The sequence below is a fragment of the Hyposmocoma kahamanoa genome, unplaced genomic scaffold, assembly GCF_003589595.1.
Source record: "Hyposmocoma kahamanoa isolate Upper Pololo Valley unplaced genomic scaffold, ASM358959v1 232, whole genome shotgun sequence".
NCBI lineage: Eukaryota > Metazoa > Arthropoda > Insecta > Lepidoptera > Cosmopterigidae > Hyposmocoma > Hyposmocoma kahamanoa.
The window spans coordinates 1,379,883-1,393,829 of record NW_020653750.1 but is presented as its reverse complement, the minus strand read 5'-3'; the positions used below and the strand labels follow the sequence as shown (position 1 = coordinate 1,393,829).

Below are 13,947 nucleotides of genomic sequence, written 5' to 3'. Positions count from 1 at the left end.
TTATTATGTACATTTATCGGTGTTTTTCCTTCTTGTTCTTAAAGCTGAGGAGTGGTGTTTTTGTTGTGTAACATAGCTTTTGTAAATCTTAGACCTAATTATGTTATTAAGTTGGTATTCTGGGAATTGATTTGTATCATTGAAATTTAGATTTTGTTTAGAAATTAGTTACTAATAAAATCTAACCATTGACTAAAGTTTTTATTAAAAAAAGTTAAAGAACTGATTAAAATAAGTTCATTGTTTAGTTTCAATAATTACATAGCTCGATATTACAAATTATAAATAGCATAATTTTTTTATCAACCGCGTACGCTTTACGTCACATTATCAATGGCTTTAGGCTAATTTACATACATAATCTTTAGTGAAAGTATGACGCAGGCCTCCCCATACTAATGCTCAAAATGTTTTAAGATTCTGGCTTCACACGACCGATGTCCATACTTTTCTCCGACGAGACATGTCGGTCGGAAATAAGTTGAATAAATTAATCAATCTAACCTCACCAACCCCTCTTGAAGCATCATAGATAAAACATTTATATACGCGACAAAGTATGTAACTTATGACACTTTGTAAGCTGCAATTGATGCACAGGTACGGTTTCATATTATTAGTTTAGTATTATAAAAGTATCATTAATAAATATGAAAATAAAATTGAGGGGACACGTGAAGGGACTTTAATAATCCAGCCAGGGCTCTGGTAAGAGAGTCGCTTCTGTGTCGTTGGTGATCTGTGCCCACTACGACTACCATCACTACTTTCCTTCCCTGCGTGTGTGACGTAACTCTATAAAAGAGTGTGCGGTGAAGACGCCGCCGCTATACCGTTTCCGCTCGCCAGGCTCGGCCATAGCGTCCCGACCACCGGCAAAGAAGGACGCGAGCGGAACCTCTTCCGCTGGAGCCCACAGTGACTAGTTCAACAAAAGGTGAAGTGACAAGGATACCAGTGCACGTGCTTTTGTGTTCGTGATGCAGTGTTGTGATATCGTGATAGCAACAGTGGCCAAGTGATAGTGTCTGATGTGGATTGGCACTGTCGCAATCGCGGTGTCAGCGAGGGTGCTCTAATTAAAGGCCTCCTGTTTGTTTCAGATACGAGATGAGGTCGTTATTCTTATTAGCGGCGTTGTGCTGCTTAGTGTTGTCGGCGTACGGAAGTCCCATCGTGCGACCAGAGGAGGTTGCTGAGCCTGCAAAGGAAGTAGGCCGACAAGCAGCTGCTGCTGCACCAGCCGCATCTTCAGACGATGACGACGACGATGATGATGACGATGTAGACCTTGATGATGCCTTATCTGGTACGTCTATAAAAATATTCGTTTCAATCGTAAGTTTTGTACAATGTTAGTTTTAGAAGTAGCCCACAGTTTTAAACCATTTTGAAGAACAACAAATAGTGATACTAGGTAGAAGTTATAGCAAGGTAATCCAGATATGAACTTTCTTTTACCAGGATGTCTAAAATTAGAAATCAAGTAAATTAGACTAGTCTTAACTTATCAGATTACAGGTAGAAATAAATCATAAAAATACAGTTAAGTAGAATCATACTGTACATATTATACGATTACATACGTCTGTTTTTTTATGACAAGTTTACGCTTAGGTGGTCGTAAAATAACCGATTATAGTGAGTGTGAATTTGCAGACAGATAAAGTTAGTGACCTGTTGATGGGCTTTACCGTTGAAATGATCAGGAGTGATAACGGTAGCTGTAAGACTACCATCTCGTGCGATTTTCGCTTCATTCATCGTGTGCAGGCAGCATTTTGCATTGTTTAACACAATTTACAAAATATTACGCGCTCTAGAAACACCTGTGCGGTTTATTGAAATCCTCAATAGGAATTGAAATTGTCGTGTATGCTTTAGCTTACAGATGTGCCAACTCTAAATGTAAAATTGATCCATCAGTAAACTATGCCAATATGCATTTATTAACATAAATTTTTAAATATCGTGTTGTTGTATTGCAATGTCCAGTTTTCACTTATTAATTCTTAAAAAAATCAACAGAAATTTTCTAAATTTGTAAAAGTCGCCGTCACTAAACGATTTTTACAATCGAAAGCTAATACACAAACTGATAACTTTCTCGATCTACAACAAGCTGTCTTATCGTAATTAAAATAATGTTAGTTTTAATCATGTTGTACTAAGAAAGTGTTACGTTTCATCGATAAAAATTCCTGAGAATCAGGACGCGGCGGGCAAAGCGGAATGTGAGGCGGCCAGCGTGACAGCCGCTCTCAATCGTTAATTAATTCAAACAGAAAGACTCAATCAGAGAAATTGACGCTCCCCTGCTTTCTACTGGCCTGGCTCCGGACGTCACGCACCGGCGCCGGCATCACCGTACCGCCAGTTCTGATTAACCGTTTGTCGTACGGTTTATGTGTAGGTGTCAATAATTGCGGTAATAGCACATGTATTTATTAAATGCTCGTTTCTAAATATAGGATGCCGGTAATGGAATAGAATCATCAGAAAAGAACAGTAACTCGTTTGTAACAATACTGGTTATTAGGGTTGCAACTGGTTTGAAATTATTGGCAAGTTTAGAAGTTTCTTTTTTATTGTAGATGATGATGACGACGAGGAAGAGGATGATGAAGAGAGTGACGATGATGATGACGACGACTACCTCGAAAGGTTCTTTGATGACATCTTAGGAGGAGGTAAGGACAAATTGCATTAGAAAAAAAATCGTATTTCCATCCTTAATCGTGTTAGCATTGAACTTACTAATTACAACTTTTTTTCTAGGTGAGGACGACGATGACGATGATGAACCATCAGCCGTCCAGCCCGTCGTAGCACCGGCCGACACTGTTGCGGCTGCTCCTGCGGCTCCTGCCGCCGCAGCGGCTCCTGCAGAGGAAGTAGCAGCTGCGTCTGAGGAAGTTGCCAGTGAAAGTGATGTTGATGCCGCCGCTGAGGAAATCGAACCTGAAGCTGGACAAAAAGAGCCCGCTAGTGCCGAAGTAGAGAGTGCTGCCGCAGCCGCCAGTTCTGACGACGCAGTTGCCGCTGACGCGGATGCGGAGGAGGACGATGATGAAGAGGACGACATTGCGGACGCGCTCGACCCTGAGGACGACGAGGACGATGACGAGGACGACGAGGAGGACGACGATGACGATGACGATGACGACATCACAGACGCGCTCGGCAGAAATATCTCCGTCAAGCACTCACGTGAGTCCAGAAAGCTAAAGGCGAGCGTCGCGGCGCATGCGAAAAAGACCGGCAAAAAAGCAAACTACATCGGCAAAATAAAGAAAACCAAAGCGACATCCGCCGCGGCAGCCGTCCCTGAACACAAAAAGTTCAGATAGTGAGTACGCCGCGTAGCCCAGGGCGAGCCGCGCCCCTACATCCACCTGAGAGACCTTCGCGGTCCCCTCCTTTAGCTTAACTATTTATTGACTATTTATTTATTTATTTAATTTATTTTATTTATTAAGTGAGTGTGTTTGATGTGTGAAAGTGTAAGTATGGAACCGAAAGAGTTAAAGTTGAATTAATGTCTAGATCATGTCACACCGGTCTCGTGGCAATTTATTTGAAATAAATCTGTTGTTCTAATTTGTTGTGTGAAATTATTACTTTACCTACGATTTGTGCGTACTAAGTATTTTCTATATACGTCTAGAGTAACTTTGGGCACCTTAGATCGGTCAGAATTCTAGTTGTTTAAAATTGCGTTCATTTGTCAGTTAAATGAGTGACATTATCTAGTGATATTAATTTAATTTTGATTGTGACAATAAATGTGTACTAGTCAATATTATCAAGTATTTATAAATACTCCTCTTACCCTTACCCATCAGTATTACGTATGTTCATAGTTGTACATGATTTATTATTATATTTTCATATATCTTACCTAAACTCCCATATTATTTCTATAGTACAGTTACGTAATATTATTGTATATGTACAGATTAAAATGTAGATTACTAAATAATTTTATAACTAGCCTTTTGACCGATTTATCTATGTAATCTAACGCACAAACCAATCTATGATCCTTTCCCTTTATCCCGTCTATTTATGGAACAACGACAAGTGGATATGAGATAGGAAGGCTGGATTACATTATAGACATTGTTATATACTTATATATTGGGAGTGGTATCAGATAGCGATCTAGAAGTGGAGGCGGGCGCAACGAAGGCAACGCGTCCGGGCTCTTGAGGAGGAACTAGTTCGATATAGATGTGTGTTAAGGGGTCGGCTGCGGCCTGTCCGCGTCCGCTTACTTTCCCAACAGTCGCTCGAACGATGAACCCGCTCGATTTCTTCTCCAGCCTTGACACTTTCTTTGACCTTGCTGCGGTCATGCCCAGGTCCGACCTTGATGCATCTCAGTATTTCGACATCATCTGTAGAAAGTAAATTGCATTGAATGTTTACTCTCACTTAAAGACAAATTTACCGCGAAATTTGCATGTCGGAACGTCCGGAATAGTGAAAACAAGATAATGAGATGCGAAAAGAGAAATTTTAAATGTTTGTCGTCGTGAAATGTTGGGAGAGTCGCGAGGAGTCATATTCGACCCAGATGGAACTTGTTTGCGAGTGGCACTGTCTACAAGGTGCACCGCCCAGACGCTGTCGTTGCTTCCTTTCACGTAATTCGAAAATTTTTATTGACTGATGTATTAATTAATATTAAAATAGATTAATTGTTGAAAGCTCGTAACAAAAATAGAATAGCCTGTAAGACAGCTATGAACCACGGTTGCATAACAGCTGGATGAGAAAAATGCGTGGGATGATCTGACAAGGTTATTAGCAGTTGAAACTTGGATGATAACTATCCGTTAACTGAACAGAGATCCAACAAATTAAACGGCCTGTAAAAGCGTTCTGTGCTATGTATGTCGCAATTAGATTTCTTCGACTGTACCCAGTCCGGCACGCAGTTTCTTTTACGTGTGGAAAATAGAAAATCCACCGTTGAGTGGTTGTTTTAATTGTGACAAGCTATTAGAATTCAACAATGGACTCGAACAAACCGATACAGTTAGGTGTTCGCGTGCTAAAGCGACGTGGTTAGAATGATGTGCACCAATCACATAAATTATATAGGTATATACGTATGGAAATAAGTAATTAAAAAATGTCATACGCATATCTGGTGAAGTAAACATTGGTATAGTTGAATAACAAGAATAGTATCCGTCGAAAGAGAAATTGTTTATTAATGTAATTTCCCGTTATGAGTTTGTCACAGCTCTCTATTGGTCAACAATCTTGATTTTAAGTAGTTACCTACTACATAGGTACGTAACACACACGACAAGTCAATAATATAATTTTTAATTAAGATAATATAAAAATAGACAATCGTGTTAAACAAAAAACAGAAAAAAGCTATTAATGATTTGATGTAAGTAACATAAAATAAACAGGCAGTATGTACGTCTGTGCATACTGACTGTTTGTTTGTTTGCAGCATATCAATCTACATGTTGATGGGTCTTGTGCCGTTGCAATGGAGGCAATATTTGATACAGCTATACACCTTCATGCGCTGTTGACTGTATGTACATACAGTCAACAGCTGACTGTAAGTACTTAGGAGCGCGACGGGAAGGGCGCGTGCCTGCAGCTACGGTACCTATCTAAAAATAGGAAGGGTGCTGTACCTGCACCCAGGGCGACCCACCTAAGGCACTAGGATTAGGATCTGTCTCAGGTGGTCCCTGTTCGGGTTCGGTCGCACAGGCCATAGTGCCCATGCCACATAACCAAGTGTTTGATAGGGAGGGGCACTATAAACAAAACTTATGTAGAAAGATATGGGACATAGGCGTATGTAAATTAATACCATTGATCACCTGAAAAACGAAATTCATTGATCTGAAGCAAATGCTTAAACAAAATCTGCAAATTCTGATGATGGCATTGTAATAGGTACAGTTCGTGCATTAGGTGATAATGATAAAGAATACTATCGTAACGTAATGGTATTTGAACGCAGGTGCCCTCACTGAAACGCCGATAAAAAGGACGCCCGTACCAGCGGTGTACATAGTCAAATACAATCGATTCATTGACAACATTCTCGAGAAGATGAACGATGTCTTGCGCCGTTCATACGATCCGGTCAGTGTCAAGTTACAGCCCATTGATGCTAACAAGAAGATCACAAAACCAAAGAAAAATAAGACAAAATCAAACAAGAGGTAAGGGTAACATTCATATTGTTGAAAATTTTATAAGAGAATTATTAAATAATTAGAAACAAAGTCGTGTTCATATAGGTAACTTACATAGTGAAATGAGTACTAAAGGAAACTTTGATCTGAAATACCTGAATTAAAAACTTTTATTATAATGTAATTAACTATTGTTATCATTTTCTAAACATCTAACTATAGGAAAAATTCACACAAGAAGAAGAATAGTGCTAGAGGCACCGTCAACAAATCAAAAGACCCCATTGCTGTCACGGCAGTACCAGAGAAAAATAATGAAAAAGTCAAGGAAGAAAACGCAGTCAAGGAAGAAAAACCCACCCTCCCAATGACCGAGGAGAAACCATCAGAGCAAGTTCTAAACGTCGCGTCTGAATCTAGAGCGCTGAAAGAGAAAGTGACTGAAAGTGGAAAAGCTAAGCCAACTAGTACCAGACCTAAAGCACCTACAAAACCCACTAAACCTAAGCCTAAACCGCCCGTAAAAACCACAACAAAGAAACCTGTTACGAAACCGAGTAAAGTAAAAACTACAAGTGTAAAGAGCAAGCCCAGAGCTAAAGGCACTTTGTATGGCCTATCGTCATTGAGAAGAGTTGGTGACGTAGCTGTGAATATTATGAGTGATCATACTACTGTGAAGAGCAATTTTGCTGTTGGTCCGTTAATATTAAGAGTTGAAAAGGAGGTGCGTAAACAATGATGGTTATTAAGATGATTGATAGTATAGCTTATATAAAATTTCAGACTATTTAGATGTTAGGTCTGCTACCTTGTTCCCTTCAGTTGGGAGAGCACCGGTTTAGCGAAAAAAATAGGTTCGAGTTTAGCCGGATCGAAGGAATTTTTCTTTATATTTGTTCGATCTTTGTTTAAATAATAATAACAAACTAAATCGCGTATATTTGTTTTTTCAAGGAGAATCGTATGTAGCGTAAATTAGAATGTGTTTAGGTAAATTAAGAATGAGGTAGGTATTTAAATTTATAATTTTTGTAACTATAGTTCAGAACAGGGTGGTTTGCGTTAATGTTAGACATGATCATAGCTGCGATCATGGAACCTGTAACGTTGATTTGTTTGAAAAAGTAGCTTCATTGCGTGCAGTTTCCTCGAACAAAACTGCATTTAAAAAAAACCGTTTGATCCTATGCTATGTATGATCCGCATGCTTTCTGAAAATGGTCTGAAACACAGACATCTAGTGTCTGTGGTCTAAAAGGATATGATATTCAAAGTCATAGTGCGGAACCTTATTAATCTTCGAACGCAATCTTAAAGGTATGGAAATATCACGTGGATGGCGGTCTATTAGTTTACAGGAGAACTAGTTTAAGTCATCCCAGGCATGGTAGTTACAGTTTGTCTATATGCGAAAACTCGTATAAATTACAGCGAAATTTAAGCCAGACACGTGAGAAGCTGAATAAAGCAAAGTTTATATCACGGCATTTTAAGACACGTTCCTGCAAAGCTTGCGTCAGTTTGAAAAGTCCTTAAGGTTGCCAGCCAAGACGTTCGCGACAGGAATCTTACTTGTAAATAATTGGTTAATCCATTTTAAGGTTGGACGTGGAGCTAAAAAGGAAATCAAATCGGCAACTGCAACTACAGCGGAAATGACAGGAAAGATCAGTTTGAGGGTGAACAACCAAGGAGTCGCTTCGTTACATGCTATCAAGGTTCTCCAACCTAAGCAGGTGTGTATAAATCAAATCACTTACTCTTACCTTATTTTGTTGTTTAGACAGATTCTTATCCCCGTAGCAGTACATAAAGTACTTTAAAAATCAGTTTGAGAAATAAATATATAAATATATAATTATGTCAGCGTCATTTTGATTGCCTCTCCCGATCGGAATCTGTGTCTCTTCAGAGTCGAGACGCATAATTGCGATTCACAACTGGCCGATCGGAAACTTTTGACATTTCAAATCGGAACAATAGTTCATTTTACTCACAAATTAGAAAGATATACTACGAATCAGGGGGTCTACTCTCGATCTCCGTCCGACATCCGTCCGAAACAATTACTGTCAAATAAGTAATATTCGACAAAATTAAAATAAAAGTATCCAGTATGACGCTTCATTTGCATCACGCGTCTTTTCATTTGGTCAAGTATTGCTTATTTGGCAGTAATTGTTTCGGACGGATGTCAGACAGAGATCGAGAGAAGACCCCAGGTTCATCTTCTCGCTCGGAAAGCCATTTGTTTTCGAGACTACCCGATCGGTTCGATTCTGATTTGAATCAAAATCAGCATGCTGATGACAGTAATTTTTATAGGGCTCCTCTTTCCTTCATTTGTTTTCTTCATTCTAATATTTAAAAAAAATGTATCTTGTGTATCTGCTCTTGTATGTTACTAAAACTAACCTTTTAAATGGCAAATGATATACTTTTCGGATTCAAATAGCGTATATTTATCGAGTTCTTAGGTTTTCGCGATTGTTACACATAGGAAATGAAATGGTCACGGTTGTCAACCGTGACCATGGGACCTGTAAAGGGCCCGAAACGTCGGTTTGTTTGAAAAAACAAATATACGCGATTTAAATCCGGAAAAATAGTTTCATTTCCTAGCGTATATTTGTTTTTTTTTTTTTCAAAACAAACCAACTGACTGACAGTCTGCCGTGACCATGGGCATCTGCAAAGGGCCCGAAATATCGTTTTTTTTTAAAAAAAAACAAATATACGCAATTTAGATTCGATAAAATAGTTTAATTTCTAATTTTACTATTTTTTTCTATTATTATATTTATTTATTCCACTTGTTTCAAACTGTCATGTAAAGTGTTTCTATTATACCCAGGTTCGCGTGGACAGCAACCATGAACGCACCCGTGAGTTAGTATGGCGACGTAGCGCGAGAATCGCCCATGTCGTTTCTGAGAAATTGCTATCGGCGTCCAAACCCATGTTCCATCAACAAATAGTCGAAAGGCAATAAATAGTTCTTATTGTTCAATTGGTGCATTTGAACTATAATTCCATTAGGATGTGTAATTAATTCCTGTGGCACAATATTCTCCATTTAAAAACCAATGGATGATGGATTTAAGCTTAAAAGTTCAAAGAGCTGTATTATATAAACAATTACTAAACTGACAACATTCTCGTAATCAATAGGTTTATTTTTATATTTTTACATACCAAGAAAGATTTTTTTAGACGTTACTGTCGTATATAGTCAACGGGTTCTTTAAATTTCTGTGTCACTTATAAAATGCTATTACTCATACGGCATAAATACATCATTGTGAACTTTATAGTTGTAGGTTAAGATTGGGTATTCGTTGTATAAAGCATAATATGAGTGTTTTTTCTATCTGAATAGTACCACCAATAATGGCAAATAAAAGTTTCACTCGCGTTTATGTCGAGAGTTAATGGATGTCAGTGTTAACTGGTGGTCATGCGTTCATGCATAGATTGAAGCTATTACATGCTCCAATATAAACGTAAAAAATTCAAAAACTATAAAAAACATTCACCTCTCAAATAATTGGCTTAATACAACGATTACCATTGAAGATGTTAGACTGATTTTAGCGAATTTACGGCAGAATAGTGCATTTAGTATTTTAATTGGATTTTTATTGGAACAAGAGCTGAAATCAAAATACTTGCAAAAGGAGGCGATCCTGTTTAAGAACAATAATAAAATGTTATTCTGGTGACTGTGAAAGTTTACAGCTCTCGTTGAAGTGGGGAAAAATTAAAAATAACAATTAAGTTGTATAAGATACTCATTATTTTTGTATAGTCGATAATGCATTTATTACATGTAATTTAATGGTGCTAAGTTATTTAAACAAATACCTAGTGATTACTTTTAGGTGCTATTTATTTAACGACATAATATTACACTTTTTTAATAATAGAAACTGGGTTTCATTTGTCTTAAGGAAGCCAAAAAACAAAAATGGTAGAAAAAAGTAGTTAAGTATGCGAATTTCCTATGTAAGTTTAATTTAGAAAGCTAGATAACCTGTTGATTTATGTAGTGAATTAAGTACACAAACGAAAACGAAAAACGTAAAACCACAAAAACTTACAATCTAAGTAAATAATAAAAAAAATGAAATAAATAAGCCATAACAACAACAGTTTTTACAAAGATATTTAAAATTATGGACTTCTAGATAGTACTCTTATACACAATGAAAAAAGCAAAACTTCTATTAAATCAGTTCGCTAAGTATAAAATTTAAGGCGGCTATCACAGCGCTACGCGCGACACTTCAATTTAAGTCTGTTGCATTAATACGCGACTCTGTTACGCGATAACTACACTGTCAGCGACTCTATGCAACTCAATGCGATATACTAGTGTCGCGTGTCGCCGCGGCGGCCGGTAGAGTGCGCGAACTACATAAAAACACCTTATAGCGCACCCTCAATGTAATAAGGCCACATCTGCAAAGTAACAACTTTTTAGGAGAGATTCTAAGAAATTTTGAATTTAGTTAATAACTTTTTAAGTTCAATGGGAACTTTATAAAATTTCATATATACGTAATTTCGACTCCTCCTCCATAATATATCGTAAATCACAAAAAGGTAAATTTTGTAATAAATAATTTTATTTTTATATCAAGTATATTATTAGTATATTATACTTTGCAGTAAAATTATACGTGAAAAATAATGACTATGTATCAGATTTAATTGTAATACCTTGAGAATCGTAAGTATTAAGCTCACTATAGTCGTTTCAAATACATTAAAACATTTCTTTGTAGAATTGTGAATTTGGGCTTACAATTTTTTACATAGGACGGATCGACTTGTTTTATGTAGTTCGCATTATTTTTAAGACTTAATCATGTAAATCATGTGATAAAAATACTTTTGATATATGATGACATATGGCTTTATTATACCAAAGGTACGATATGAGCACAACCAATTTAAATACTTAAAAGGCTCTGATGGGGCTTTGCTCCATACATTTAAAAAATATGTACAAAAACAATATGACTGCCTCCAATCTTTGGTAAATTCCTTTCATACTCCAAAGTACTTTTTACTTATTACCTGTACACTCACATCACTTAAAAATAAACTACATTCTAATAATTAATTACTAATCACACAATTCTATACATTTTGCTCTAATTCCGGTCAATAATTGTCAATGTTGAGGTAGCAACACACATGTTAATTCCTAGTATAACGTCATGCGTGTATTTTTGAAAACGAAAGTAGTAGAACAAAGTACGATTTTTTAAATGTAAAGACGTTTTTGATTAAGCATGTGTATTTGCACCTTTATTTTGCGTCAACTGTAAAAAAACTTGCAGCAACGCAGGGGATTCGAAGTACTACATTTGAAATTGTTAATTAGTGAGTTAAAAAACCATTGGACTATCGCGGCTTATCGCGTAAGCCTTAGAGAGGCTTGTGAAAGAAGACTGCGTAAAGCGCCAGCCCATATAGCGCCCGGGTGCACCCATTACCCTGGCGCTCTCTGGCATGCACGCGATTACAATGTTATATTCTGCCCAGTGATCGGAAATTCGTGTGCAAATGATGCAATTATAAACGAGGCTGTCAGCGCAAAAATGGTGAAACTGACATTAAATTTGTTTCACTATATTTAAAAATTATAATAATTAAATATTTTTACGTGACAATAGCATTAAAATATAAAATAATTATGTACTTTAGTATCATTTAAAGTAATATTGTAGAAAAAAAAATTGAATGTGGGTTACACCACTTTCGAGCTAATAACCTCAAATGATGTTAGGAAGCAATAGTCCGTTTATTTCGTCTGTGCCGCGAGCGACATAAGCTCTTTTAAAAGCTGTGAAGTGTTTTTTTGAAAGCTGTGAAGCTTTCAGAGCCCCGGACCAGAGAAACCGTGTTGCGGGTACCACGGACAGACTCATAAGCAAACCACAAATACACCCAAACTCACGAGATAAATAAATGTAGGCCATACAAATATTTCACTCGGTCCGGGAATCGCACCCTGGACCTATGCTTGGCTGACCATGGTAAACGTTCGGTCACGCCACCGAGGCAGTTTTTGGAGGTGAAGCGAGCGGCACTTGGCGCCTCTGAAGACCCCGCGCCCCTGCGCCGCACACCCTGCACCATAGGTAAAGCCGGCAAATGTTATTGTAAAGAGCTTCGCCGCTTCGAGCCCATATGTTTTGAACGCACGTTGTATGTGGATGGAATGTATCTGTTCTTAGTATTATTATTAGACAACAACATCACATACATTGCTCCGATCCCAAAGTAAGCAACTAAAGAATTTGTGTTATGGAAATCGGAAACAATTACCGTACCATAAACACCCAGACCTGAGACAATATAGAAAAGTTAGTTTTTCTACTTTCTACATTGACCCGGCTGGGGATCGATCCGGTGACCTCAGAGGTGGCGACAGAGGTGACCACTTGACCACGTAGATCATCCTAGTATCTCACAAATGTGAGTGACAAGGCAATATTTGGGCAAAGTGCAGCTTGACGTGCCGTGACTGTATATAATATGTAGTGATTCAGACCCAGGCAATATTATTCCTTTGATCACGTAAACTCGCTGTGTTCATTATAATGAAAACCTGGCATTCAAATTTAGCGCTATAAATATAATCTATATAGCCATAGAGTATATGGAAAATAACATTTTTCATACAAAATGAAGGCATTCTTGCGTGAGCCTGAAGCAAGTACATATTAATTAATATTTAGTACATATTAATGTACATTGGACGTTTAGCGTATTTCCTATTGTAGTTTGCTGGGTCGTAAAAGGTTAAAGAATAGGTAAAACAGTATTAGCATTTCCTTTGCTAGACAATACCGAATACGTACAATAATTGAGAGCAAGTTAAATTCCGAATTGAAGACAAAAAACATCGGTACTGGACTTTTTAAAATATATATAATACAAATCATTTATGCTTAAAGTCAATTTAAATGCAAAGAAAATCTTAAAGCTACGTGTCATTGACCTCATTTCGCAGCGATTTTAGTGTACCATTCTTGCCATTTAACAAAGGTATACTATTGGATCCCTGTGCGATAACTACTTCAGGAAAATCTTCGTCAATTTGTTTCAAAGACTCGTATGTCGGCGGAGGCGATACGTTGCTCGTGTTGTTGATTAATGGTAAGGGAATTTGGCCAGTGAGGTCTGAAAATAAAAACCAAATAAATACTAGTTATGGATATTAAAAGTACACTTTAAATATAAATAATGAATGAAATAAATAAATAGGATTTTATTCAGGAAAAACAATCACACACACACACCCAAGGATATTTTATCAAATATTCTTTTTCTTTATTATACTTCGCAGGATTATATTACAAACATCATAAACAACAACTTTTGTTCCACGACGTTTCATTTTCATTCATTAGATTTTACTTTCGTACAAATATAGATATATCAACGGAGATAAGTCTGTGCGGTAGCAAAAGACAGCACCCACCACTAAAATTATATTTATAAATTACAACACGCGGGAGGTGTTGCTAAAAATACAGTTACAGTTTCAGTTAGCACAACAAAGACATTGTCGGAATACAACAACACACAACGGAAAACAAATTACAATTAGGAACAAAAGGTCTACCACAAAAACAATCATCGTTAATCTTATTTAAATGTTACTATTTTTTTCTTCTTTTCTTGATACTAAGTAATGGGACGAACAAGTCCGTAAACGACCTACGAACGCCTTTCCATAATAGTT

General features: G+C 37.2%; 2 protein-coding genes across 4 annotated transcripts in view; one reads left to right on the top strand and one right to left on the bottom strand.

The window, feature by feature from the left end:
* Positions 1 to 798: 798 nt before the first annotated feature.
* Positions 799 to 9,402, top strand: LOC113228557 (FK506-binding protein 3). Its single transcript, XM_026461905.1, has 8 exons — positions 799 to 937; positions 1,104 to 1,309; positions 2,595 to 2,690; positions 2,779 to 3,210; positions 6,005 to 6,209; positions 6,405 to 6,909; positions 7,787 to 7,921; positions 9,040 to 9,402. The coding sequence occupies exons 2-8, from the start codon at positions 1,111 to 1,113 to the stop codon at positions 9,175 to 9,177; spliced, it is 1,710 nt and encodes a 569-aa protein (XP_026317690.1). The 5' UTR covers positions 799 to 937; positions 1,104 to 1,110; the 3' UTR covers positions 9,178 to 9,402.
* A 739-nt stretch (positions 9,403 to 10,141) lies between these two features.
* The window catches only part of LOC113228555 (sodium-independent sulfate anion transporter-like), a 90,448-nt gene continuing 86,642 nt past the window's right edge, over positions 10,142 to 13,947 (bottom strand). For 2 of the 3 annotated variants that reach the window (XM_026461903.1, XM_026461904.1), the window contains exon 13: positions 10,737 to 13,382. In XM_026461903.1, the coding sequence (XP_026317688.1) occupies positions 13,186 to 13,382 (197 nt within the window). In that variant the 3' untranslated portion in view covers positions 10,737 to 13,185. Of the gene's footprint in view, positions 10,219 to 10,736; positions 13,383 to 13,947 lie in introns of those variants that run through there. The other variant, XR_003310319.1, reaches the window with a different exon arrangement.

Excerpts from the sequence above, each read along its gene's own strand:
- LOC113228557 (XM_026461905.1), top strand. The coding sequence starts at position 1,111 with ATGAGGTCGTTATTCTTATTAGCGGCGTTGTGCTGCTTAGTGTTGTCG. Across the intron at positions 1,310-2,594 it reads CCTTGATGATGCCTTATCTG|ATGATGATGACGACGAGGAA; the intron begins GTACGTCTATAA and ends TTTTTATTGTAG. Across the intron at positions 6,210-6,404 it reads AAGACAAAATCAAACAAGAG|GAAAAATTCACACAAGAAGA; the intron begins GTAAGGGTAACA and ends ATCTAACTATAG.